At 40.4% G+C, this 25,645-nt stretch overlaps 1 protein-coding gene across 1 annotated transcript; it reads right to left on the bottom strand.

Annotated features, from left to right (window-relative positions):
• Positions 1-88: 88 nt before the first annotated feature.
• Positions 89-24,747, bottom strand: tsc1b (TSC complex subunit 1b). Its single transcript, XM_006795642.3, has 22 exons — positions 24,689-24,747; positions 18,958-19,173; positions 18,099-18,202; positions 17,685-17,837; positions 17,062-17,206; positions 16,744-16,898; positions 16,576-16,649; positions 16,320-16,498; positions 15,947-16,065; positions 14,720-14,882; positions 14,500-14,621; positions 14,032-14,125; positions 13,481-13,594; positions 10,556-11,195; positions 8,021-8,064; positions 6,819-6,985; positions 5,851-6,033; positions 5,641-5,751; positions 3,986-4,108; positions 3,464-3,651; positions 2,975-3,148; positions 89-2,369 (listed from the first exon to the last, which is right to left on the bottom strand). The coding sequence occupies exons 2-22, from the start codon at positions 19,064-19,066 to the stop codon at positions 1,703-1,705; spliced, it is 3,828 nt and encodes a 1,275-aa protein (XP_006795705.2). The 5' UTR covers positions 19,067-19,173; positions 24,689-24,747; the 3' UTR covers positions 89-1,702.
• Positions 24,748-25,645: the final 898 nt, after the last annotated feature.

Genomic DNA, 25,645 nt, shown 5'->3' with positions numbered 1-25,645 from the left:
AAAGTAAAATATTAACCCATTTGGTTTTGTCCAAAGATTAAACTCACAATGACCAGAAAAAAACCAAAAAACGAGGAAAACTCAGAACTGTAGTGCAAAACATTGAAGACGATCTTTATTGTTCACAGTTAAACACAAGCCACTGCTTTACGAACTTCCTTTTTTGCCATTTTGTCCCAGATTCTCCAGCTCCGGTGAGAGTCCTGATTTCTTCCTTCAGTTTGTGCTGATTGTACCTTCTGTCTTGGTTTCTTCTGTCTTGGTTTGCTGTAGATACTACGGTTGGCATTTAAAGTGGATTGTTGAACATGCTTTAGATAGCGAGGCAGAAGGAAAAAACAGCAGGAGTTCCCGGTGGACAACAGGATTTAGATGGACTTCCACAGCCAGAGTTTACTTCTAATACTTCCAAAGGAGAACAGGTAACTCCATGTTTATCAGACCTGCAGAAAGGAAAACCCATCGGACAGGATGTGTCTGTTTTCAAGCGGAGTGAACAAGTTGAGAAACAACACTTATGTTTAGAGATGACTGAGGTCAGCCAGAATGCAAATATATTGCTTGGCACTTTCAAAATAATCATATTGAACTGAATGTTGTGATAAAACCTGGGTCGTGCAACCCTGTCAGGTCTGATTCAATTTTAGTTCATGTACCCCAAAATTAAAAAGAAAAAAAAAAAAAAAAAGGGGGGGGGGGGGGGGGGTGTAGAAAATGTAGCATTTATAAAAATTCGTAAAAATGTTACCAGTTTCCAAATCTCATTCACTCACTTTCCTTTTTTGTGGAAATAATCATTTTTGTGTGTCCACAGCACCTACACTTAAACATTTGGATCCAAAACCAATTTTCCTTTTAACAAAAATGTAAAGGTTTGTCAGAAATGTTCTGCTTAGACACAAGAACAATAAAGTGTGGGGTCAAAATGTCACTGGAACAAACCAAAAACTCAAGCAAACTTATATTCGAACTTTGATTAGAAGTGATAACTGATGAAAAATAAACAGTGTTTTCTTTTTTTTAGAATTGCTACCATTTAAATAGAAAAAAAGAAAATGTTTCAAACAAAAACTAGAAAAAGAAAAAGTGAGTGAGCTGTCAGTTTACCCAGAATTCAGGTTTTCTGACTTGTGCCTTCAGTTACAGTCAAAGAGACAGTTTCTGCCTTCTCAGCTAATGCAATAGTGATGAGTGGAATTTTGCTCACAGCTCTTAAACATGATCTCTAAATATTTCAACAACAAACCGTCTGTGTTACTGTGGATAGCCACACCACCACAATAGAAAGTAGCTCCAATTTAGGTGAAGTGACTTTCTAAAAAGTAAATAGTCAAGGTGTCCTGTGTAGGGAGCTTCATGATTCTTTATCACTGTTATCAACTTCCTGTCAGTGAATCTTTCAGCACCTTTGTTTTGTCAAGCATAGCGTGCTCACTGGTAACATGCTGACATTGCTTGTATCACATTATCAAAATTCTTCAGGGAAATAAAGCATTATGAAAAAAAACAAAGAAAAAAAAACCCCCCAAAAACAATCATAAGTAGAAGAACTTGGGGTGAAAATCCTGTTGTCCACCCAGAGTGACACTTAGGGAATGGGACAAATAACACTGAATTGCTGACATGTTCCTCTTGTCGATTTTGTAGCTCTTCTCCATCATTAAATTTCAGTCTCCCTTCATCCCGGCTCAGTCCTATGTCCCTAACTGTGCTCATGATGGGTTTCGTTATAGTCCATGATCTTAAGCTGCTGCTGCCGGGGGCGACTTGACCCTACCTGAACCCTCCCACCACCAGGCCCCGCCCCTGTCTTTCTGCAGAGACTTTCCTGCCTGGAAGCCCTCTGCTGTTTCGGCTCAGAGGCGGGCTCCTTGGTGGGCACAGTGAGAGGAGTAACAGGGGGAGGTGGAGGGATGGGCGAAGGTGCGGGGCTGACTGGGGCAATATAACTTGGGCTTATCGACTCCACGCACAGCTCAGTCTTCAGGCCGTGGGCGAGGCCAGCGAGGCGAGGAGGTGGCTGGTCCTCATCACACTGGCTCTCACTCTTGTTGCGGAACAGCTCACGTGCCCTCATGCCCAGGAAGCTCTTGGCACTGGGGTAGGAGCCCACGGTGAGTGGTGTGTCTGAGGCGGCCAGGGGAGTGAGCGGGCTGGCGTGGGGGCAGGACAGGGAGGGCTCCACCAGCAGGGGTGGGGCAAGTTCCTGACTGCCGTTGATGGAGTTTGCCGTCGACTTGGAAGAGTTGCTCGCCTTTGGTTGCCCTGGCGATAAAGTGCTGCCATTGCCATGAGGGGAGTCATGTGGTGGTCTGCTGTCCGTGTCCTCGTTGTTGTGAATGTTACTTGGTCCATCTGGCACGATGCCACTGTGGTGGGGAGAAAATAATAATAATTTCAGAGTGGACCAAATAGCTGAAGTTCTTTTTTCTTTTTTTTTTTTAAATGAAAAGAAACAGTGAAACATACATTTTCCATTTTTTTCCCTCCTCCAGGTTATTTATGAAGAAATTAGACAACTGACATTTTTTTCCCCTTACAACTAAAGATTTGCAATGTTAAAAAGCCTATGAACCATCTATGATCCGCACAATAATAGAAGTTATCTGTGAAATACTATGCTATCCATCCATTTGTGTCTGAACCAAAGTGTCAGACTCTAGTTTTCAGCTATGTGGTTTTAGCACTAAAAATAATATTATATAATTTGTAATGTACTAATAATAAGATTTCACCAAACTGAGTGTTGGTGGATTTGCACACACTCTTATAGGTGCTTTATTATATGCCTTTTTAAAACAAACAAAAAAAAACCAACTATCACACACTCACACGCTAATGGCTGCATTAGAGGCAACTCAGGGCTCAGTGTATTACCCAAGGATACTTTGACATGCAGGTTGGAGGAAGCAAGGACTGAAACACTGACTTTACTTTTGCATGATAAAAAGTAACATCACAACTCCACCCTGACCTGGAGTCACAAGGCATGTGTGGGTCATCTCTGCCCTCTGGTGGTGAGCTGGAGGTGGTGCTGGCTGGAGCCTCCATCTCTACTCTGCTGTAGAGCTGCAGGAGTTCGGTCTGCAGCAGCTGAGTGATTCTCCTCTGAGCCTGATACCTGCTGTCTGAGGCCTGCAGCTCAGCTCTTCAAAGAGAAGAGAGAAGACACTGGTTCAATGTAGGAAAAGACAAACATGGAGAGAGAACATGAGACCAAATTTTTTTTTTTTTTTTTTTTTTGGGGGGGGGGGGGGGGGAGCCAAATGCCAAATGTTTTGTTTGTAGGAAAAATGATCTTGCCTACTTGCACAACTAGTTTATGATCCGTACTAAAGTAGCGATCCATCTTCTCACACAAAGATTACAACAAACGCTAATTTTCAAGTTACACAATGCTGCTTTAAGTGATACAGAAAAGAGTTGCATTAAATTCTCTTTTTGTTTGAATCCTGGTGCTCACTTTGCTTGACATTTTACGTCCTCGAGGAACTTCTTTTGCTCTGCGATAAGGTGTTCCTTTTTGGAGAGAAGCGTCTCCAGCTCGGCGACTCTCTGCTGCGCCGCCTCGAGTTTCTGACCCTGAACAAGCAGACTCTGCCGTAGAGTCTCCACCTCCTTTCCGTAAGACACCTGCAGCATCTGGGCCTCCTGGGTGGTGGGTCACAACACAAGAAAAATGCATGAAAATGGGAACAAAACACAGATTAACATTTTCTGCGAGCCTTACTACAAAGCTGTCATATTCTACGAAGTAAGTTATCTGCAAATTAGCAGTAAGTGGTACATAAGCACAGTCATGTCTTTGTTTCAAAGCATTATGATTAGCTGACTGCCTGTGACTTCATTCACCAGAGTTCATATTGCCATGAAGTTGAAAATGCTTCACTGGGAGAGTTTTGTTTCACACCCAACAAACCCAATTAGTGTCCATTTTCACTTCAGTACGTCATCTCTGCTGTTCCCTGCAAACACACACACGAACCTTCGTGTTATTGGCGTCTGCGTGCTGTAATTCCTGCATGGACAGCTTATGTGCCTCCCCGAGGAGAAGCAGCTGCTTGTTCAGGAAGCTCATTTGCTGCTGGGTGCTCTCGCTGTTGCTCAGCTGAAGGACAAATGAGACAAACAATGATGATGGAGGGCAAATTAGCAATTATGCTACAAATACCCTGTTCGAAAGAATTTGAGAAAAGCAGTCCTTAATGATCTGACTCTGATAAACGTCCAATGAGGTGCAGCAAAAAGTCATGTGATATTTCAGTATACAAAGAAATCCAAAAGATTTCAACTTTTTTAAATGTGTCACACTTTACAGCCATTCTGTGAAATCGTCCTAAGAAATTACTTCCCAGGTTGTGATATTAAACCATATGGCCATGGTCTTGAAGAATATCTTGACTGCCTAATAAGTGAGAAATTTAAGGAATAATTCAGAATATGGTGAGGCATCTTTTGCCTCTGCCAACTTGTACTTAACCTGAATATCGTGAACAAGGACCTTATATATGACCCTATGGATGCTGTCTGATCTGAAATGAATAGACGCCTCCCTGCTCATCAGGATTTCGGTTCAGTCTGGGTCAGAGGAGGGAAACAGACTTCAGACCAATCCCAGGAGCCAGAAAAAACACTCAGACCCCCTGTGTCGCTGACCCAAAAATAAAGAGGGTGAGACAATATCTCCAAGGCAACGAGCCCTGGGACAATCTGCATGTTTTTTTGGAGCTCCCCAAGTCTGACCCAGCTGTCTGCAAGCCTGCTCATGGTACTGCACAGTTTTTCCATTTACAAGAGAAGCAAACACATAGAAAAAATAGAGTACAAACACAACCTGACTGTGTTAGGAAGTTAGTGATGTCTCACCAGTGGTCATATAGGTCTGTTGGCAAAGACACGTTAATGTCCCTGAAGTTGAAAACTTGCTCTGACAGAGAATGATAGATATGATATAAGGATATCAGAGCTTGACTTAAAAACAACCAGGTCAGGCACACATACCACTGGATTAGAACTTCCTATAGCAAAAGGTATAGGAAGTCTTAATATGAAAGGCAATCAAAGACTCTGGGGGGTGAAACTGCAGCAGCTTTAAGTGCAGCTGCTACTTTTAGATTCCTCACCACAGGCTTGAAGCAAGTTAACCACTTCTCTCTCTAACTGACTCAACTTTCATTTCAACCTGTGGTGACTTCTACCGCTCAGATACCAGACAGCAATTTTTGAGTCAAGCAATCAGTTTTCAATCTGGTAGGGAGCACAATGTCTTCGACCTTCTCATGTTGGTGCACTGAGAATTTGTCTCCCAAGGTTAACCTGCGAGTCCTGCTGCCTAAAGACAAGCATCCAGTTTTTAACTACCTGAACCTTTGTACAGATGCACAACCCTGAACTGAAACCAAGTTTAAATTTGGCAAGTCTTACAGAAGGAGTTACAGTGTGCTGTAATCACACCGCGTACAGCATAGAGACACCTTCCTTTTTTCTATAACAAGTGGCAAAGCCACCAATCAACCACCAGGTGGAGGTTATCGCACTAGTAATGTAGCTACAAAGGTAGAATGTCAACTATCAAAACACCAACAAAAGCCAAAGATCTGACTGTGGTTTGAAATGATCTCACACTCTGTACTTCTTTACCTTGATAGTCATCTGATTCAGGAGGTGACCAGTGTGACAAACTTTGTTGTTGGCCCTTTGAAGCTCAGCTTCCAGTTCATCCATCTTCTTCTGATACTCCTGCAGCTTGCTCTGAACATGCAGGACAGATTTAGATGAATACCAAACTCTAATGTATACCGTATAGAAATGTTAGCACATCATAATATAAGAGTAAACGTGCATGTGTACCTGGAGCTCCTGGTTCTTGGTGTAGTAGTCGTCTCGACCCTGCTGCAGCTGCCTGATCTGACTGTGCAGCCTGGTCACCACCGTCTCCCGGTCCTCCCACAGCTGCCTGTATCGCTGCTGCTCCACTTGCAAGCTCTCCCTTAGAGATAGGATGTCCACACTCTGCAGGTTCAGCTGGTCCTTCTACACACACATACATGACACACACACACACACACACACACACACGATAAGCACAGAATTTTCTAAACCAGAAACTCAGACTGAACTGTTTTTGAATAATTTACAAAAATACTGGCACACGTCTCAATACAACGTCCTAGTAGACACACCTATGGTAACATATGTCGCCTGGTTCTCAAGTTAATGCATTCAGAAGAAACTTTACTCTGACCCTAACATCAAGGTCACGGAGCTTCGAACTCCAAGATTGCTATTAGATGCACTTGTGGTATCAATTTGAAGTTCCTACATTGCCTCGTTTTCAAGTTACCAAATTCACAAACTCTGGTGTCCATGCTGCCCTGCTGCTTGCCCGGTGGAGTGGGCAGAGGGGTAAAAAGTTATTCTTTTGGTTGATTGCGACATGGATGTAATCAAAGTAATCCAATGTGTTTACATTTGATTACTGGAGGCAAAACAGCCTTTGTGACTTCTTTGTAACTGTTATTTGTTGGAAACTAATCTGTGTGCAAACAAAACTTCCGTTACAGTTTCATTGGTATGTATGCAGATGACTCTCAGCTGATTAGACAGCTGGTATTATGAAATGCCTGAATGCCTCAGTGATTACTGAATGTCTCTGAAGAATTTAGATGAGCTTTGTCCCTTTTTTATCGTTCCAAATGAAAATAAGCTGTTGAATCAGTGCACATCTAGTGTATAAGATAGCTACATCGCCTTTTGTACATTGAACACTTTCAAACGCAGTGTTGACAATCTGTGATAATGAGCACTTGCAAACTTGCCATGGCGTTGTTCTGCTCCTCCAGTGCGGTGGCATTGATGATGCGTCGGAGGAGGCGTCGGTTGCGGACGGCGTGTTGCTCCCTCTTGTAGCGTTCGTACAACAGCTGGTTGTGCAGCAGGAGCAGCTGGCTGCGCAGCGTGTGAAGCTCATCCAGCGGAGCTGAGCCTGAGGAAGCCCAGGTAATAATAATGTAATTAACACACACACACACACCACTAATTAGTGGAGTTAATTATTATTAGAGTGTGAAACACAAGATGAGCACAGGTAATGGTTTAGGTATAAAATTATATTCTGTAATCGATTGCTTTTCCTAACTTTGCTGATCACTCACACACAGTGGTATAAAGAGCACTTAAAATAGCAAACACCTTTTACAAATGATTTCAGGTGTGCAGTTTAGTAAGAAAATGTGAATTTTTTTTCTTATTTTCAAATCAAGATTGGCATTTGTTTACATCATGATAACAGAACAAACATTTGATCACTAAAGGCTGAAGTTCAACAATTAAACAAGCAAAAGTAACTAGTACTATGGTCTGGTTGGCAGTTTGACGAATAACCTGATGTCATTACCAGTTATTTACATAATAAATATTATATACATTATGAATATTTAAAATTATGTCAAATAATAATAAAAATCTAGGAAATGCCCAGTCTAACGTTGAATACACAGCTTTGCTTATCAAAAATTTAGTGAGTACGTGCTGGAAAGTTTGATCGAGGATCTTTACAGTCATCCAAGGGCTCCATGCCCATCAGCCACAAGTGAAGAGTGGAGTTTTGTTTTAGATGTAATTGAAAAGACATGACTCCTATCAGTCAGCCAAGGGAGATTATCAAATTCCAGAGTTGTAATTATAGGTTGGCAGAGTTTTATTTGTTTTTCCTTTTTATGAACTGCAGCTGGAGAAAATTTGATTTGTGCGCTTAAGCATAAACAAAGGCAGAGAAGACATCTTAACTTGAAATTCTGCACTGAACAGGATCTGCATGACCGAGAGAACTTTTATTTTGATAGTTTTTAAATCATATTTTCTGTCCACCTTGGTATCATTTCAAAATAGAATAAAAGTCTTAAGACCTCACGGCCAAACTTAGTCATGCGTATTATTTATATACTGCTCCATCTGCAGTGTTGATAATGGCTTCTTTCATCTGTGTACAATGGTGTTCTGAGTGTTGTGAAGGATTTACCTCCAAAGTGTGTCCAGTCAGCTGACTTACTTGGCAAAGGTAATCTGTTAAAGAAGAGATTTTTTTTTTTTTTTGGGTGTGGGGGGGGGACAAAAAAAAAACAAAAAAAACAGGTCAGGTCAGTAACATGAGCAGTTTTTGTCATATTGTACTCTTAATCTGCCCTTTTAGCATTCTAAAAAAAACAAAAAAAACCCCCATGTAGTCACCGGTAAAAGCCAATGTTAGCACAGGTTAATGGCCTTTGCACACCGGATGCAAATAAAGCGATCTGACCAATCAGACCACTGTATTGGACAGCAAGTGTGCTTTAGCTCAAAAAGTGCACTTGTACTAAATATATACAATAATACAGAAATGACTCATTTTTTATGATGAAAGTCAGTGTCAGGGGAAGCATCTGGATGCACCTCCTATCTTTCTAGCAGAACATTCAGTATTTTTGCAAACCAGATCACGCCAGACTCTAAGAGCCTACTCTGTGGGCTCAGTCTTGGGACTTATTTTCTTTCACAAATGCTGAAGTGACAAGACACAACAGCTGGCTTGACTTTGTCCAACAGTATCAAAATCTACCTAGCAGAGTCTAGAATTCACTAAATGTAAAGATATATCAAGACTGTTTATAGGAGTTATAATTATGCTCCTACAATTTTCCCATACGGTGTCCATATTTCCTCCCCTTACAGGTGACCACATCGCAGTAAAAAAAATGGCATGCTTGTAACTTGTCTTATTTCTCTCTCTGCCTTGATTTTGACATGTGTGTGTGCCAACTTCATTCTCTCCATCTGCCTGTATTAACACAGATAAAATCTAAATATGGCAGTAGCAAGCAACTAAAATTGAATTCAGTCTAAATGATCTGTGCTTAGTCCTGGCTTTGCTGACACCGCTTGTGCTGTTGTATTATTGGCACTGTGGACAAGCCAGCTGTGTGTGTGTGTGTGTGAGAGAGAGAGAAAGAAAAGAAGGGGGAGGTGGATTTCGAACAATGTCATGCTTGTTCTAAACTGGGTGTTTTCCTTTGGAACTGCGGTAATAGACTGGAAACAACCCAGAAACGCTCTGAACATTGAAAAGCACATCAAAACAGACTCATGAGGTTCTTCAGTGTGATCAAGATGAGTGGCTGACTCACAACAAGGAAGTTAAAGAATGAATACCTAAACCACCGCAACATACATGTGTTACTTCAGTATTTTCATACTGAAAGTTGATATTTAATAACTTAAATTTTCTTTGAAACTGTACCCATATAGCAGAGTTTGTATCACACTCACTAAAGCTAATCAGGAAAGGCACAGAGCTTTTCTGTGCAACTAAAACTAGAACTGAAAATACAGTTTCAGTGCATCTAACCTCATGCCATGCGTTTCATGTCATCCTAGTTGTCGGTGGGATTGTTATGTACTTACAACAATGTTGAAAAAAAAAGGTTTCTGCATGCTTTTCAAAAGTTAATTTAAGATGTTTGACAGCAGAACAGTAATAACTTGAGCAATGCACACTGATTATCTATTAAAATTAAATGTCTTCCCACATTCTGATTTAGGAATCATCAACTTGAAAATAACACAAATGTTGTGGATTATGCAAAGGAGCCACAAACCCTCTTCTAAATACTTAATAATGTTGCGGGTGTTTCATTACACCCAACATAACCAGCTTGCGGTCCACATGGCACTGATGATGAGGTAACAGTGGAAATGAAAGACTCCATTGGCACCTTATTTTTCTAAACAATTTGAACCTTATATTGGACTCAACTGCCTAAATGTTATTTTTTAAGTTTAATTTTTTTCCAGAACATTTAGAAATCACCTCAAATATGAACAATTGAAACCTTGTGTCCTTGCTACTTGCATTTCCCATCTGTCACCTTCTAATTGTCATTTCACCTCTTCTAAACAGCCTGTAATAGAAAACAATGCCGACTACATGTAGTAATGCATGTCTGATATGGTCAAAGTATTAGGACATTTAAAAATTATGATCTCTCACAAGTACTTAAGACTTTTAAAATATTTTATGGCTTAAAAATCAATTTAAATACTGGAAAGAGCTGAGCGGATCCTGTAGGAGTTGGAGATAAGAAATACTCAAATACAGGGACTTGACTTTTTACCCAAGGGGCGAATCTGATAGATTACTGGCTGCTGCGTTTGTAATAGCATTGTGAGGAAACTAGATGCAGTTGCTGCCATTACACATGACATTTTTAGAAGAAATATTTTTGGCAAATCAAACCATTTCTGGTATGACTATAGCACATCAGATGAATCTGAGGCTGGGTCATGACCAATTCTAGTCTTTTCATTCACAACAGAACATCTTAAACTATTAAAATACACTGTTGCTAATGTTTCCAAATAAGCTACAATCTATAGACTCTGTAGTGTGCGCAGAAGCTGTAGCAGCCGAGTCTACACAGGATGTGTGCAGGCACAGGATGGAGTGCAGGTCACCTGTGTTTTAGACCACAATCACTGTAGTTATGAGTGTTAAAATGATGTAGACTTAAAAGTCTCTCACCTCTTGAGAACTTTGTCGTGGGCGTCACTTCCCTGCTGAACAAGGCGATCCAGCACCTCCAGTGGTGAAGCAGACACTACCCCTTCCTCCTCTCCATCCTCCAACCCCTCTTCCCGCTGCAAAAGTCTCTCCATGGTGACCTTGTGCACCACCTCTGACGTCTTCTGGTGCACAAAGAGTGAAGCTGCCCTCGGCAAGGCCAGATCAAAAAATGACTCATAGGGAACCGGGGCTGGCGTCTTGCTGCACGGACTCGGGGAGAACATCCCAAACTTAGTCACTTCATCATCCGGGACAGAGGGGCTTTGGTGCAGGTGGTGCTCAATAGGAGTAAAACATGTGTGAAAGGAGCATGACTGCTCCAGGCCAACAGCTGAATTCCTTCCTTCTCCTGCTCCCGCTCCTCTTTCACTGCCAACAGTGCTGCTACACACGGTGTTCTCCGCTTTATCTGGTGTTGATACAGCATGATGGGTGTCCCGGACGGTGCCTCCAGGCTGGGTGCTGGAGCGAGTCTTGTCTCGTGTCTGACAGCCAGTCAGCGTTTCAGTGGTGTGATAGAAAGGGGAGTCAAAGCCCCTGACACCCGACAGCTCCAGCTTTTCTTCAGTGAGCTTCCATAGCTCCTCTGTGATGGCAGCTGCAGTAGATGGAGTTAAGGAGACAATGACATTCAGAATATACATGCAGGTTTAAATATTTCTGCAATCACAAAACGAGCGCCCAATTTTTTTTTGTATTTTTTTTATTATTTAAGAAGGAATGGATGTTTACATCTAAGCACCTAGCTTTAGAAACAGAGCTTGTGCCATTTGGCAGATGCTTCTGTTAAAAGTGGTGTTCGCAGCACTGCAGGTGCATTTATTTTTAGTACAAGTGGCTCAAGTGGGATTTAAACCAGTAACTATGCAGAGAAAGCTCAACATACAGGGAAATAAACAGATGTGTTGGCATCCTGGATGTTTAGTTCATGAGCTGAGAATTGTCCAACTTAACTGTTTATCAGAATGTTGATTTAATTAAAAACAGACCATCCTACTGACTCATTGTTCTCATATATGTGTTATCCAATTTTATTAAGGTGTCTGTTCTGAAAAATCAAATTACTTTGCTTTAAAGAATGCAACTAGTTTAAGGGAAAATCTATTGGGCTAGGAAGTACAGTTTCCTTAACTTTCCTTTCATTTCTTTTTGAGAGGCAGCGTAGGCCATCTCTAGTCGTATGACAACTGGGATAGGCTCTTGTCAAACATGGTTGTGGTAGTGTGATAGCCTGGGGCTGCTTTGCTGCTTCAGGACTTGGACACTGTAATTAATGGAACCATGAATTCTGCTTTCTACCAGAAAATCCCGAACGAGAACGTTGGACATCAGTTCGCGCCCTGAAGCTCAAGCTGGGCTGTGAAGCTGGATGATGATCCAAAACACACCAGCAAGCCTACCTCTGAATGGCTTTTTAAAAAAGGCAGCAAAACAAGGGTTTTGGAGAGGCCTAGTCAAAATCTGGACTTGAATCTGATTAAGGTCATGCCAAAGCATCTCAAACAGGCCTTAAGAGAAAGGTGGGCCTCTCCAGTGATGTGAAACTTACTACAAATGCTCGACTGCAATTCTTACTGCCAGGGTGGCAAAACCACTTATTACGTTAAACAATTTAAAAACTGAATTTTACATTTACTTTTTTTTTCTTTTTGTCTAATATAAAAATTTGATGAGTTGAAACACTTAAGGGTGACAAATGTGAAAAAAAGAAGAAAAAAAAAAGAACTCTGCAGGTGTAATATTAAAGTGAAAAGGAGAAAACTGCTACATTAAGAGCCTCTCAGGATTATCAATAGGAAAGACTGATAATGGCAGGCATATCCAACAATAGCTTTGATGGCTCCAGTGTTTGCTAGAGGTGGGAATCACCATACATCCCACGATACGATATTATCACAATACTTAACGCACGATACGATATTATTGCGATTTTTTAAAAATATTTTGTGATATTCAGATTCTGTACATAAAGGTAAACTTTATCAATATTCATTTTATCTAATATCAAAGTCTCGCACTCAGTCTTTCTCTCATTTCAGTTTTATTGTTGACAAACTGAACGGTTTGTATTACAGTCTAGTCCAACTTAACTGAATGCAACCATCTGGTACAATTATAGTTATTCTGAACTATGTAATTTATGAAAACTATGCAGCCCCTTCAGCAACTGAAGAATTTGAAAGTAAATTAAAACAAAATATAATTTTACATTAATTAAGTTTAAAAACTTTTTTATTTAAAATAAAACATGTCTTAAATTAAAATAAGTAAACTGTCATGTTTATTGCTGCCAAAAAAAAGTTAAACACATTTGGACAGTGAAGGAATGTCAGGATTCTTGCTCAGAAAAAGGATCAACATGCTCTGAAGTCAGAGCACAAAAACCTTTTTTGTAACAAAATATCGATTTCTGCTGTCCCTGTATCCATACATTATTAGCAAACAAAATATCACGATACTACACAGTATCGATTTTTTCCCCCACCCCTAGTGTTTGCCAGTAGCAACCACTAAACAGAAAAGCCATATGACATTGAGAATTTTCAAATGTAGGTCTTGTGCCAGAATCACCAGTTTATACAGCTCTTTTTTGTGCCTGTGAATGCTGCTCAGATCCAATGTTTGAATAAAAAATGGCTAGCATGAATTTATTCAACATCTTGCTAGCATTTTGTGTGCATTTATAATTCAATAAGAGGAATGAGAGCAGCAGGTAGTCTGCCTTTAACACCATGTGAATGACTTGGGGAAACTATAGACTTCTTTTTTATTAACCTCAAAATAAATATTTTTTTTAATAGTACAGCAACATTTTCTTGGGTTGACTTTAGTCCTTGTGGCTTGAATTTGCTGTCAATGTGTTTCTGCAAGAAAGAAACTCACCCTCTTCCTTCTCTTTTTCTTTCTCTGTTCTCAGCTGCAGCTCCAACTCCTGTTTCTTCATGAAAACTGAAAGCTCTGTCAGGGTCATGGAGATGTTCTCTGCAGCCTCTGCATCTGATGACGAAAAACATGCCACATGTTTGCATATGGTATCAAAAAATGAAAGGGAAAAAAAGAAGAAATACTTTTACCCTAAACTTGAGAAATTAACTATTAAACCTCTATAGATAGTAAAGCAGAAATCAAACACATTTTAGGTCATTTCAAGTAGAAGTGTGCACTTCACTCAGATTACAAATGTTTATGCTGTTGTAAAATATCCAGCATTTTAAAATTAGGCAGAACGCAGTCTTGCCCAGGAGGGGTGGACCATCTGATCAAATTATAGTTGTGAGTTAACTGCTTCATCTGGAGCTCCATCTGAAATGTATTTCAGTCAGACTGGTTTTCTATTGGATCATTCTGGATCTAATCCAAAAAGTGATGGCCTGTGAAGACTACTGTAAAATGAATGATAATAAATCGTATCAATGACAGACATCACGTCTAACCTTTGCTTGTGGCCACTTCTGAACTCTTCTCAGGCTCTTTTACTGGGTCTTGTCTCACCAGTGTGGGCTTTGTGCCTTCCCCATGTCTCCGATCCTGAAAAGTCACACACAGTTAACAGTCTCATTAGAGACAGTTTTCAGGACACATCGGTGGTTTGTTCCAGCCCTTCTTTCCCAGCGTAATTCTAAAATAAATTTTAAATAAAGTTACAATTTTCCCTCATTAAACATAATTACTCAAATCTATTGCCTCCTGCTGTTTTCATGTAAGGCACATTGAATTGTTCAACATATTAGTTTTTTCAGATTCTTAAGTGATTAAAAAAATGAAAACATCATAGTGTAACGAATAATCACAATCTGCCCACTGCCAATGACCTTTTGTAATTCTATCATGCAAAGTGATTGGCAGGATTTCTAAAATCTGCATCTTATGGACATTTTCAGGATAGCGTTGAGAGAGCATACTTTTCTTGGTGGACTGGACTGTACTGTGTTGGCTGGTAAGGAGATTACAGGAAAGTCATCTGATAAGGTGGGAGGCGGAGAAGACGTGGCTGGGGTGCTGGAGGCAGGCGTTCCTTTTCCTCCTGCTCGGATCAAAAACAATCAGCAGTCACCAGAAAAGACACGACAGGATGCCACGTCAGAAAACGGTACGGTACGTAGAGCATGATGTAGCCTGTACCTGATGTGCAGTGGAAGCGGGTGGGAAGATGTGAGGCACTGTGGGAGAGCTCCAAGTTGGGCGACATGCCCCTTGAGGAAGGGGGTGTAGTCATGCCACACAATGAGGAGGGGCTCCACAGAGGGTCTTTCCCACCACAGGAGGAATTCAATTCACAGGAGTTCTGCAAAGAAGAGAGTCGTTATTACTGTAATATAATAAAATTTGGGAAACAAACTGGTCTATAGATGATATACTGTTGTAGCTTAGTAAACAAAATTATTAGATCATTCTCTGTCATATATGGTGATTTGGTGCCCTCTTGTTATAAACTATAAAGTGGGAACTAAAACTTCCTGATGCATTTCGTCGCCCACACAGAGAGGGACACAGACCACCTGTGTATCACAATCAGCTTTATGAAAGATTGGCAGTGCTACATTAACTGGGGGCAATTTAAAATTGCACTTCTGGAGGAAGCTTGACTATCCTCATTTTACAGGACCATTTGCATCCCCACTTGTCTGGATACCCAAGTTGAGCTTCTCAAAAATTACAGGATATTTATTATTCTAGAATTTAAAATACATCTCAATTGGCTGGGGTTTCTTATTCTGTTAATGCATTGTAAGAATTGATTTACTGTCAGATGGTAGAAAACTAGAAAACATTGAATAGTGGCTGAATAGTGGAACAGGTGGATGTGGGTGAAGCAAGCCAAGTAAAAAAAATGGCGGCTCTCACGTGTTTTCCAGATCATCCATCCGTCACAGTCGTGGGAGAGAAAAATTCTCAGACAGACCCCAGGGGGCAGAAAAACACCCAGACCCCTCCTTCATTCAGCTGGTCCAATAATAAAAAGGGAGACAGCATCTCCAAGGCAACAAACCCTTTCCAGCTCTTACGGAGTGGTGGCAGGATAAGCATAGGGGCATGAACTTGACTCTGCCCGCCAGCTGATTTTAGGGACTCAGAAACACTTTTTCTTTGCATTTTTCAAAAACATGGAGGACAGTTATTGTTCTTTTTGAACTCATTCATAGGGCTTTCTGGACAAACAATCGCCTAACTCTGTCTGACAGGTGCTATATGGGGTGTAAACATGACCCTGTGTACAACAGCCAGCATCAAGCAGAAGCTTAACAACAACGTGCTCTGGTACTACCCTCTGATCATCAATTACTGACAAACCCTGTGTCCTAAAGCAACAATTATGACAGATTTTGATCGAATTATGGATGATCTTACCTGCCGTCTGGAGGTCTGTGGACTGCGGTACGAGGATTGTGTCCCTGAGAAGGGGGGCAAGGACAGGGGTGGGGGTAGAGGCTGTCGTGGAGTTGAAAATGGGGTTGAAGAAGTGCTTCCTGTTGTCAAGAAGACAAATGGTATGAACAAGCCACTAATGGATCCAGCCAGCAACTTTCAGTCTGCTCTTAGGACACCACTGTTCCGGTGCTCTTTAAAAGCTGCTCCAAGTAATGCTTCAAAGTAATACTTCAAATGATAAAATCCCTACTATGTTCTAACCTGACCTATGGTTCTTGATGCAGATGCAAAAATGCAACATGTCTATTATTATTCTTACTCGTATCAGTATCGTTTCATATGCAAAACTGACCATAGCTACTGTGGAGGTCTGGGTAGGGGCTGGAAGTGCAGTCCTGTGGTCGCAGGTGGATTTGGGGGTAAAAGTTCTCAGGCATGGTGGCATAGCCCTCCTCGCAGGAAGCCTCCTTGGGGTCTAGAGACACTTTGGCACATTCAATGACGATATCATGGATTTCATACTTTTTCCACCTACAGAAAAGCAGAGCAATGTTAGGCAAAGTCCTGCTGGAAATACAGAAAAATAAAATAAATAAAATTTGTCTTACCTGGTGGGGTCAAGCTCATGATCCTTGGTTCCCGTCACCAATTCTGGATGAATACGAACGTGTTCAAGCATCGGCTGAAGGTTGGACACAAATTTAACATCCATCATCACTTTGCTACCAACTCTAATGAAGAGCAACAGATCACTGCATCTGAGGTAATGCGCTTACCTTAACTACTTCCTCAAAGGTTTCCATGTTCTCCTTCATGCTGTAATGGGAGCGCAGGTAGGACACAAAATTGCAAGGGTACATGCCATAGAGACGGTGGAAGAGGGAATAGACGCTGGCGTGTAGGTGGATTAGGTAAACCTCTGAAACATGGCCTTAAAGTGGGGAAAAAGGGTTAGAGACAAAAACCTAAGCTTGCTCAGCGCCTTTAAACACCCCTTTACCTCCCACACAACTGGATTAAGACCCTTAAAAATGAACTAGAAAACATTCAAAAAGCCGACAACATATTTTTGAGACATGACAGGAAGTTCCTACCTGGATTTTTCAGGTTCCACGATGCCAAACGGCCAAAGATGTCAAAATACTCCCACAGGTGTTGTTTCCCAGCTTGAGGGATCATGGGCAGCAGAGTGATCAGCACCAGCACTCCAGTGATAAGCACAACTACATCTGTATCTGTCTGCCATGATATCAAGGTGAAAGTATTTAGGTTTAGGGCACACAAAAGACATTACATAGGACAATCAAAGATCTTAGGCTTAGCGTATTAGCATACAATTTGCTGACAAGCTCTAGTAGAGCTAAGGCAGATTTTGTGAGGTTTGGGGATGGGTATGTTGTAGCTATTAAAAATAATACAAGCCAAAGTCCAATACACACTGAATTCTTAGTAAGTAATGTTGTGTTTAATGATTTTTAATGTAGACATTTAAATACTTGCAAGTAACAGCTCAAAGATGTGTGTATATGAACAAAACCCAGGTAAGTAACTGCTTTGAAAGCAGAAAACTAAACAATCTACTGCTTTGTGTGCTCACTAGAATTAAATCCATTCTAAAAGCTGCTTGGATGAAAAACTTCTGATCCGCATCCATCCACACAAGACTCGGTGCCTTTACAAGATTTCTTTGTTCATCAAGTCGTATCTGGGTCGTTACCTTTAGGCATTTGAGCAGTGAGAGTAGCAGAGGGTATCGAGCAATCTTGTGGATCCAGGACGGCTGCTTGCGGACTACATGGCCGAGCAGAGTGAGGGTGGGCAGCCGGCAGGCCTGTTTGGTCATACAGTCATTCATCTTATCTAGAAGGTGCTGTGACAGAAGGACATTAGGGTCAGGGTAGCAAACACAATCAGTACTCAGCACAGGCAGTTAGTCTCATTTTTAAAGCATGTTGAAACTAATCTGTGACAATATAAGCTGTAACTTTATACAGGACCATAATGACCAATCAATACATAGAGTTTAATGTTTCTATAAGCAGTGCTTTTTGTTCTGTTGGTTTTCTTTTTTTTTCCTACCCTAAAAAGTACCACGTCACAGGTAAGCTACAACAAACAAACTCCACCTCACCTTATCATGTGGCTCTCTGACAGATGACAGGATATGCACAGCCTGGGCGGAGTTGGTTTCTAAATAGTAGTCCACCAGCGTGTTTAGCAGCATGGACCCACGTTCTTCAAGGAAAACAGGAAGGAGATTTTGAATAAATATGCAGTGAGGTAAGTTAAACCAGGTGATAAAGCAAGCATTATTAAAAGAATGAGATGCAATCTACACAGAATGGCCAAGGTTATCAAAGTTCAGTGGTTTCCCCAACACACAGATTTTACTTTTATGGGCTAATGATACCCAAGTACATTTTGTGATGTATTATTTTATCCGTCTGAAAAGATGATGCAATTGCTCAAGTAGCAGTATCACTGCTTACCAGCTAGCTTCCTTTCTCCTACTTCCTTACAGCCAGGTTGACCAGGTTATCTTTTTCATGGTCATATAGTCTTCAGCTGCCTCACAAACTCAACCTCCACGTTCCTGGACTACAGCTAGCAGTGGAAGTCCATATTCTAGTCTAATGGCCAATTTCTGCTTAAGTTGGAAATCTATGTTGCAAATTACACATTGAGTCGACATAGCCTGCTACGACTGCAACTGGCGTTGAAGGTTACATCGCAGGGTAAAGAGGGGTTTCCAGTTATGACCTAAGTTAACCAAGGCTGCAGAGCAGAACAAGGACTACCATTGCTTGGTGCAACTTAAGAGAGTGGATCAGAGTTTGTGACCAGAATGAGAAACTCACTGAAGAAGCACAAGTATGCATATAATTTTTAATTATTTATTCTGTTAAGTTGTAGTGACATCACACACACAGAGAGAAAGAAAGCTGTGCCCAGAATAAACTGTGCTGACACATAACAAGCCAAGTGCCTACCAGTGCTGAGCTGCTCATTGATAAGGCCTCTGATCTCTTCTAGCTGGTGGAGGTCAGAGGTCTCCAAGAGTGGGAGGAGGTCCCCCACATTTGGCTGCTCCCTGGCCATGGTGGTGGCAGTGCTGGACGTGGAGGCAGCGTCTCTGTCACGGCGTCCGTCCCCACTTGCCTGGAGGACTCCTGGGACCCACCCACCAATACAGTCTCCAGGCACCTCTACAATGCACCAAGATCAAATCAAAAACATTTCCAGGAATGTGTTTAAGCTCTGATCCAGGATTACTGCTTGCGTGACAATATCAACGGTGTAATGGGAAGCAGGGTTTGCAGTAAAGAGAATTCTCTTAAAAGGGGAGAGAAAAAAAAAAGTTCACCCCAAATGAGTGGACTTCTCTTTTGTGATACCCACGCAGATACAAGAGCTCTGATTTGACTAACATAACGGCCTTGTCATGGTATCCTATCAGGTGAGGGAGGTGTGAATGACAGACAATGCAGCCATATTTCCATGTAATTTCAAGTTATAAGCAATGAATACAATGTCTCTGCTGTAAAGACACGCAGTGGTCCTTAAGTCTCTCAATCATCCCGCAGATGAGGCCAAAAAAGGCCTTTAAGAGGGCTACATAAAGCAAAATCAATTATTTTTCTGTTATTTCTGATCATTTGTGAAACATAATTGTGTTCGTGTTGAGTTTATGAAGCCAAATTAACATGTTATCAAAAAGTGCAACACCAGAAGGCATAGAGGAATCCCCTATTAGAGCTAGTCAGTCTAAAATCCCTCTAAGCAGGAAAAACCCTGACTTCACAATGCCTGCTTAGTACCCAATAAACTGGTGAGGATGGTGGAACATTCACCAGCCTTATATTTCCTTCTGAAGTTCTAACTGGCTGCTATTGTGTCAATGTTTTCACACAATGGCAGCTAGTTAGAAAGAAGATGGCTTAAAGGGAGGGTGTCCCTAAAGGGAAAGAATATAAAACCGTGGTTACAGTTGATACGGTGCTCAGAGCTTGTGCAAATTGTGACGTCAACATAGACCAGTAACCATTTATACTGAAGCCTGAGGCACGCCGAACTCCTTACAGTCTTCTCCTAAACAACCAAAGAATCACTACCAGTGCTCACAAAAGAAAAAAAAAAGAAGAGAAATTGTTGAGGTTTTCTACAGAATGCCCATGTGTTCTAACCTGGAAGCTCAGGCCATGCCAGAGTTCACCCCCAGGTTTAACACCACTTTTGAGGAGCCACCATTTGTAAGGGTCAAAGGCAAGAATATACTGCCAGTTCATGAGGATGAAGTAGTGGTAGGATAGTTAGTATAAGATAAATAAGGACCACTCTGGTCTATGCATCATGGGTCCAAGAATAAAAGTATTGAGTCAGTATAAGAGATCCCTATTATATAAGATATCTGAAGAGATTAATAAGGTTGAATTAACAGTGTGATAACATTTTGAAAACTTGCATTTACTATAGTTTCAATCAGAGCAATAATTTGGTAATAGTTTGAAAACGGCAAAAAATGACAAAAACAAACCAAACACTTGATGATAAGAAGTGGCTGAATGCTCAAAGAAATGACAGAGTTCATGTTATTTTTCAATTATATTATATTAAACAAACCGACTGTTTTCCTCTGCAGACATTTTAACTTTGTCACCGCAGAGAATGCAGAGTTTTTACCATTAATCAAACGTCCAAAGAAGTCGTGACAATTTGACAATGGAGCCAATTCATAATGTTACTTAAACCCATGCTTTTTCCTACAGTGACAAGGCAAAAATCTGGAACAAGCCTATACATTTTGTTTTTTGAAGTAAGAAAATTAAATCTTTTCCTCAGGGAAGCACAAGCTCAGCAGGCTATAACCGATTTTCCATCAAAGTCCTGAACCACACGCAGCTTTATTGACACAAACACACATAAACCACCTCGCTTGTCAAACACACTGCGGGACAAATAAAAAAACAAGGTCAGAGAACGGACTTGGAGCGGATTAAGCAGTGTCGATGGATCCAACTATGTGACCTGCTGCTAATCTGACCTCAAGAAGACAAGAGAATCCTTTCAAATCCTTCCTGTTTACTATCTGAGCTTTAAGTGAGAAGTTGTTTAATTTATATTGAGTATGCACAAGTATGTGCTTTGAAAAAACAAAACATAAATACAACGGGACCTAATGTGTTTACCATTTTAGGGGATAAGTCTGTTTATGTTGTCTGTAATGCGTTTAGGCTAGACGCTGAGTCAGCTGTTCGAAGTAAAGGAGGCCAAGGAATCCTCACAAATCTCCATCTGAGAAACAGGCATTAATAATACTGATAGACAGGCCATTAGCATCAGGGTGTCTGCACCCAGCAGCTTCTTCCCCAAAAGGAATAATGAATCAGCACCAGAGATCTAATTGAAGCTCTTAAACCACAACCCCTAACAAGTTAGAAAATGATAAGACTCTTGTTTGTTTTTGGTAGCTCACAGGGTGTAAACTATTAGTGCAAAATATTGAAGCTTTCAACATAGAGTCACATGCTATGAAAACCAAGATAACAGGAGCTTATCTGGTTAAAATAAATGAATCGATATCCAGTGTATTTCCACTTTAGTCATGTGTCAATTCCCCTCTGGATGGAAACGTGACAATATTAGTCGCTCCAGGATGCTCCCATTCAAAACAAATTAAAAAAAACAAAAAAAACAAAAAACCCACGCACGATTAACATTCGCACATGTTCCCGTTTGTTCACTCACAGGACAAGTCACATCCCAGTTTTCTTCTTTTTTTTCTAAATCAATTAACTGCTGAGTCACGGGGGTTGAGAATTGGGGTGTGGAAATGAAGTCTTGCAGGGACAGGTCAGTGGTGTAAACAAGAGTTAGCCTCAGTGTGATCTCAGGCAGCTTGGGAATGCTCAGGAGCACACAAAGAAGCTTTATGCAGCCCAAGCGCTTCCATGTACACACTGAAAATTACATTTGGCCCAAGCGCGAGCTGTTAGCAGTAGCCTTCTATTCTCCTGCGTGAATATTTAAAAGCCCCATCATAAAGAAGAACATTTGCTTTCTTTATGATGGGGCTATATGATCCATCTGAATAAGTTTTTAATCAGACACAGTTTGCAGAGGTTTACTGGACTGAGCAAAGATACAACTAACTTTCTATTCTGAGCTACCTAATGGGTGGAAATAATGAAAAATGCTCCATCAAGTCTTCCCAGAACTAAAATTGCTTCTTTTGTTTAACAAACAAACCATCCCACACCATATTAAATCTTACATGAACTTTTAAATCGGTGTACATCTATTCTTATCATTTTCTTACCATCTGTTTTTTTTATATATATAAATTATCCAAAAAAAAAAAAAAAAGAAAAAAAAAAAAACAGCAAAAGTGTCTGTCACAATTTAAACAGTATTATAGTTAATACAATGATTAATTACTATAAATGTAATAAATTGTGTTGGACTAATTGATTAAATAATGGTAGATAAAATAGAAAAGCAGCAGGTCACCACATGCAAATATGAAACTGAATGAACTGAAAAGACTCCACATTTAAAGTATTTATATGAAACAAACGTATATACATAATTAATTCAGACTTGTTGTGCAAACCTACATAAACTGTCTTTAGGTAATGTTGTAAGAATGAGATCTGGATGTTGTACAGCGTTATCCTTCCTTCAGAAGCTAAGGCTACACTTACTAATATACTGTGTTGGGGTAGGTGAGGGGTGCTGTCTGGGTAGTGTACATGTGAGGCCAAACATATGACACCCACTTGCTCGCTGTAAATTTACCAGACAATTATCAGCACTACTGGATATCACACAGACTTTGTAACACTGTCAAATGTCTGCTTAGCTAAGCTGGACATTTCGGGGCAGAGTCTTGAGGAGTTTAGTGCTGCACAACTAATGAAAATTTAATTTCTTTCCTTCACAACAACATCCTGAAAGAAAGAAAACACCTCAAACACTTGAAAACAAACTCTAAACAGTTATGACTGGGTGGCTATCATTTCAAAATTCCCAGAACCAGGAATCCAAACAGGCAGTATGAGGCCATGTCGGTGGCTGGGAGCTTGTGGTAAACTGCATTAATCTGAAAACAGTCAGTATTCCCTGAAAATAGCTCGGACCTTTTCTCACCATGACAGAGGGCAGCCTTGGTGCCTAACTCTTAAGTGCTGGTGCACAGTATTCCCATTTTTTAAATGACATAAGTTATGTGCAAAAAAATAATAATAACAACAATAATAATGATGATCATTTAAATTAAATAAAAAAATCTGCATAGATAACCAAACCAGGAAATTCTGCAAACCTGGCCATAAGTATTACTGACATTAGTCATATCTTTTTTTTTTCCATCCCATGCATGCTGCTGACATGAAAAATGAAAAAGGTCAGCTGCATGCATGGGATCATTTTATATTGCCTGGGAAATAATGAGTATATCACACATTAATCTTATCTCCTGAGCACCAGTCTGACCAACTGTCTAAGGACATCTATCATCAGCTCAGCACAGTAGTTGCCATTTTCGTGTTGCTCCTAATTTGTTGAGAGCTTATATTAAAAACAAATACCTACAGAGGACCGGTTCAACTTGGGACGCTGCCATTTCTGGAGAGACACGAAGCTTATGTCTTTACGCATTTATGTCAAGACTGTGAGCATGCACAGAAAGAATGCAGGTTAAATCACACATGGTCTAAAATATTTGTGAAAAGCTTTAAATACCCCTGTGAAATCCATTTATTCATGAACATGTTGTTAGGGTGGCTTACAAATGAAGATAAATGACTCAGATGAATAAACATGAATGGATTCTAAAGAAGTAAAGTGTCACATATAAACATTTATCCCTTCAGGCAATGTGTTAGGTTAGTTTTATATATAATACAGAGGCCCAGCTACCAGTGCTGGAATTTTAACAGCTTAGCCAATGTGACAGGCAGAAATGAGAGCTCGAGGGGGTCAAAGTGTGAAACTAGTGACCCATTTCGTCTTTGGAGTGATTGAAAAAGCTGAGGCGTTGGCAAGCCAGCAAAAAACAACAGGATATTAATGGCTGGTGTGACAATAGGAAAAAACTGCTGAGGTGAATTTGGGTAAACTGCTGTCTGTAAATGAGACGCTGCAGAAAGGAGCAGCAGATCTGTCACAGGGATGAATAGCGAAGCGTGAAAAAACAAATAAAAATACACAAAGGTCGTAAAGACTGGAAAAATACTGACATGGAAGAGGAGGGCCGTGCAGAGCCAGGACAGGCCGAGATGTGGGGCTGAAAAACAGCAGAGCTCCCCGCTGTATGTGGACTGACCAGAGGCTGCTGCTTGTCGTAAACAACTCGCAGGGAACAATGGGCAGGGTTGGGTTGACTTTATCCGATTATAAAACTATGCAGACGTCTCCTCTCTGGCAAACTGAGCACTGCTTTTTAATAAATAAACAACAAAAGCCAGATAAAACCAGGACGAAACGCTTAAAGCCTTAACATCTACCCATCACAGGTCTCCCCAAAAACAAGTCAGTCCCACCGCTGAGAGCTAACGTTAGCTGGGAGCTGCGACCCACACTCGGCGGAGAATTCACTCTGTCAGCCGCATTCAACCAGCTGAGAAACAAGCAAAACTAATCGCTTTCACCAAAACGTAACTTGTGCGTTGAAATTTGTAGTGAGAAAAACAGACGAGATGTAAAAAAATCGGACCTGTTTACCTGTTAGAGTAGCTGCACTCCACAGGGCGCCGCCATCTTGAACAGCTCACAGCCCATCCCACCACAGTGTGCCTCCGCTGTCAGCCTGCATGCAAAAATAATCCCAGGCGTTGGAGCACTGCGCGTCATAACCGCAACTTTTAACACTTGAAATCAAATTACATCTGAAAAAAAAAGCTCCAACTCTCTTGCTCGGCATACTTTACCGCTAGAATTAGCATTTACAGACGATTCTCGGATTGAATGAATAAATATATGATGTATGTAAACATATATATTTATCTATATTTTCAAAGCTAAATAAAGCTTATAATATTTTTCAATCACCCAACTGGTGGAAGAATGAAGCCTGCATGCAGAGAGTGAAATTATATATATTTTTATTATTATTAAATCAGGTGGCAGTAGTTGGTAGAAATATATGGAAGCTCATTCGTGCCATAAAAAGAAAACCAAAATTGATAAATAATTAAAAACATAAAAAATAAAAGATATTAAAAAAATAGATAAATAAATAAATAAATACTGGGGAAAATCCACCATGAAATACAATTATTTTTCTTTAACCTGAATAATTAAGTCAAATGTATGAGGCGGGGTTTTTTGTTTGTTTGTTTGTTTTTGTTTTTACTTTATACATTTAATTATATGCCTTTAATTGATAATAGGAAATAATGATGGGTGGCGGCCCCTCAAACACCCAAGAGACACCTAGCCTATTTTTATTAGAGAAAGGAAATACAATTTATACTTTCTGTTTGAAAAAGCAAAACGCAACAAACTACTTAGGTGACAATGTATTAATTTAAATCAATCAATGAATAAAAAAAATGTTTAACATCCATTTTTATTGATTTATTTCTGAAATAAGCTAATGCTATAAAAGTTTGTGTTCACCATTCCTCTTATAGTGACTTACCCTTATTTATATGAACTTCTCCAGGTCTTTTCTTTTTC

This window comes from Neolamprologus brichardi, chromosome 7 (genome assembly GCF_056152115.1).
Source record: "Neolamprologus brichardi isolate AB-2024 chromosome 7, ASM5615211v1, whole genome shotgun sequence".
NCBI lineage: Eukaryota > Metazoa > Chordata > Actinopteri > Cichliformes > Cichlidae > Neolamprologus > Neolamprologus brichardi.
Note: the sequence above shows the minus strand (reverse complement) of the source record. Positions and strands in the feature narration are given on the sequence as shown.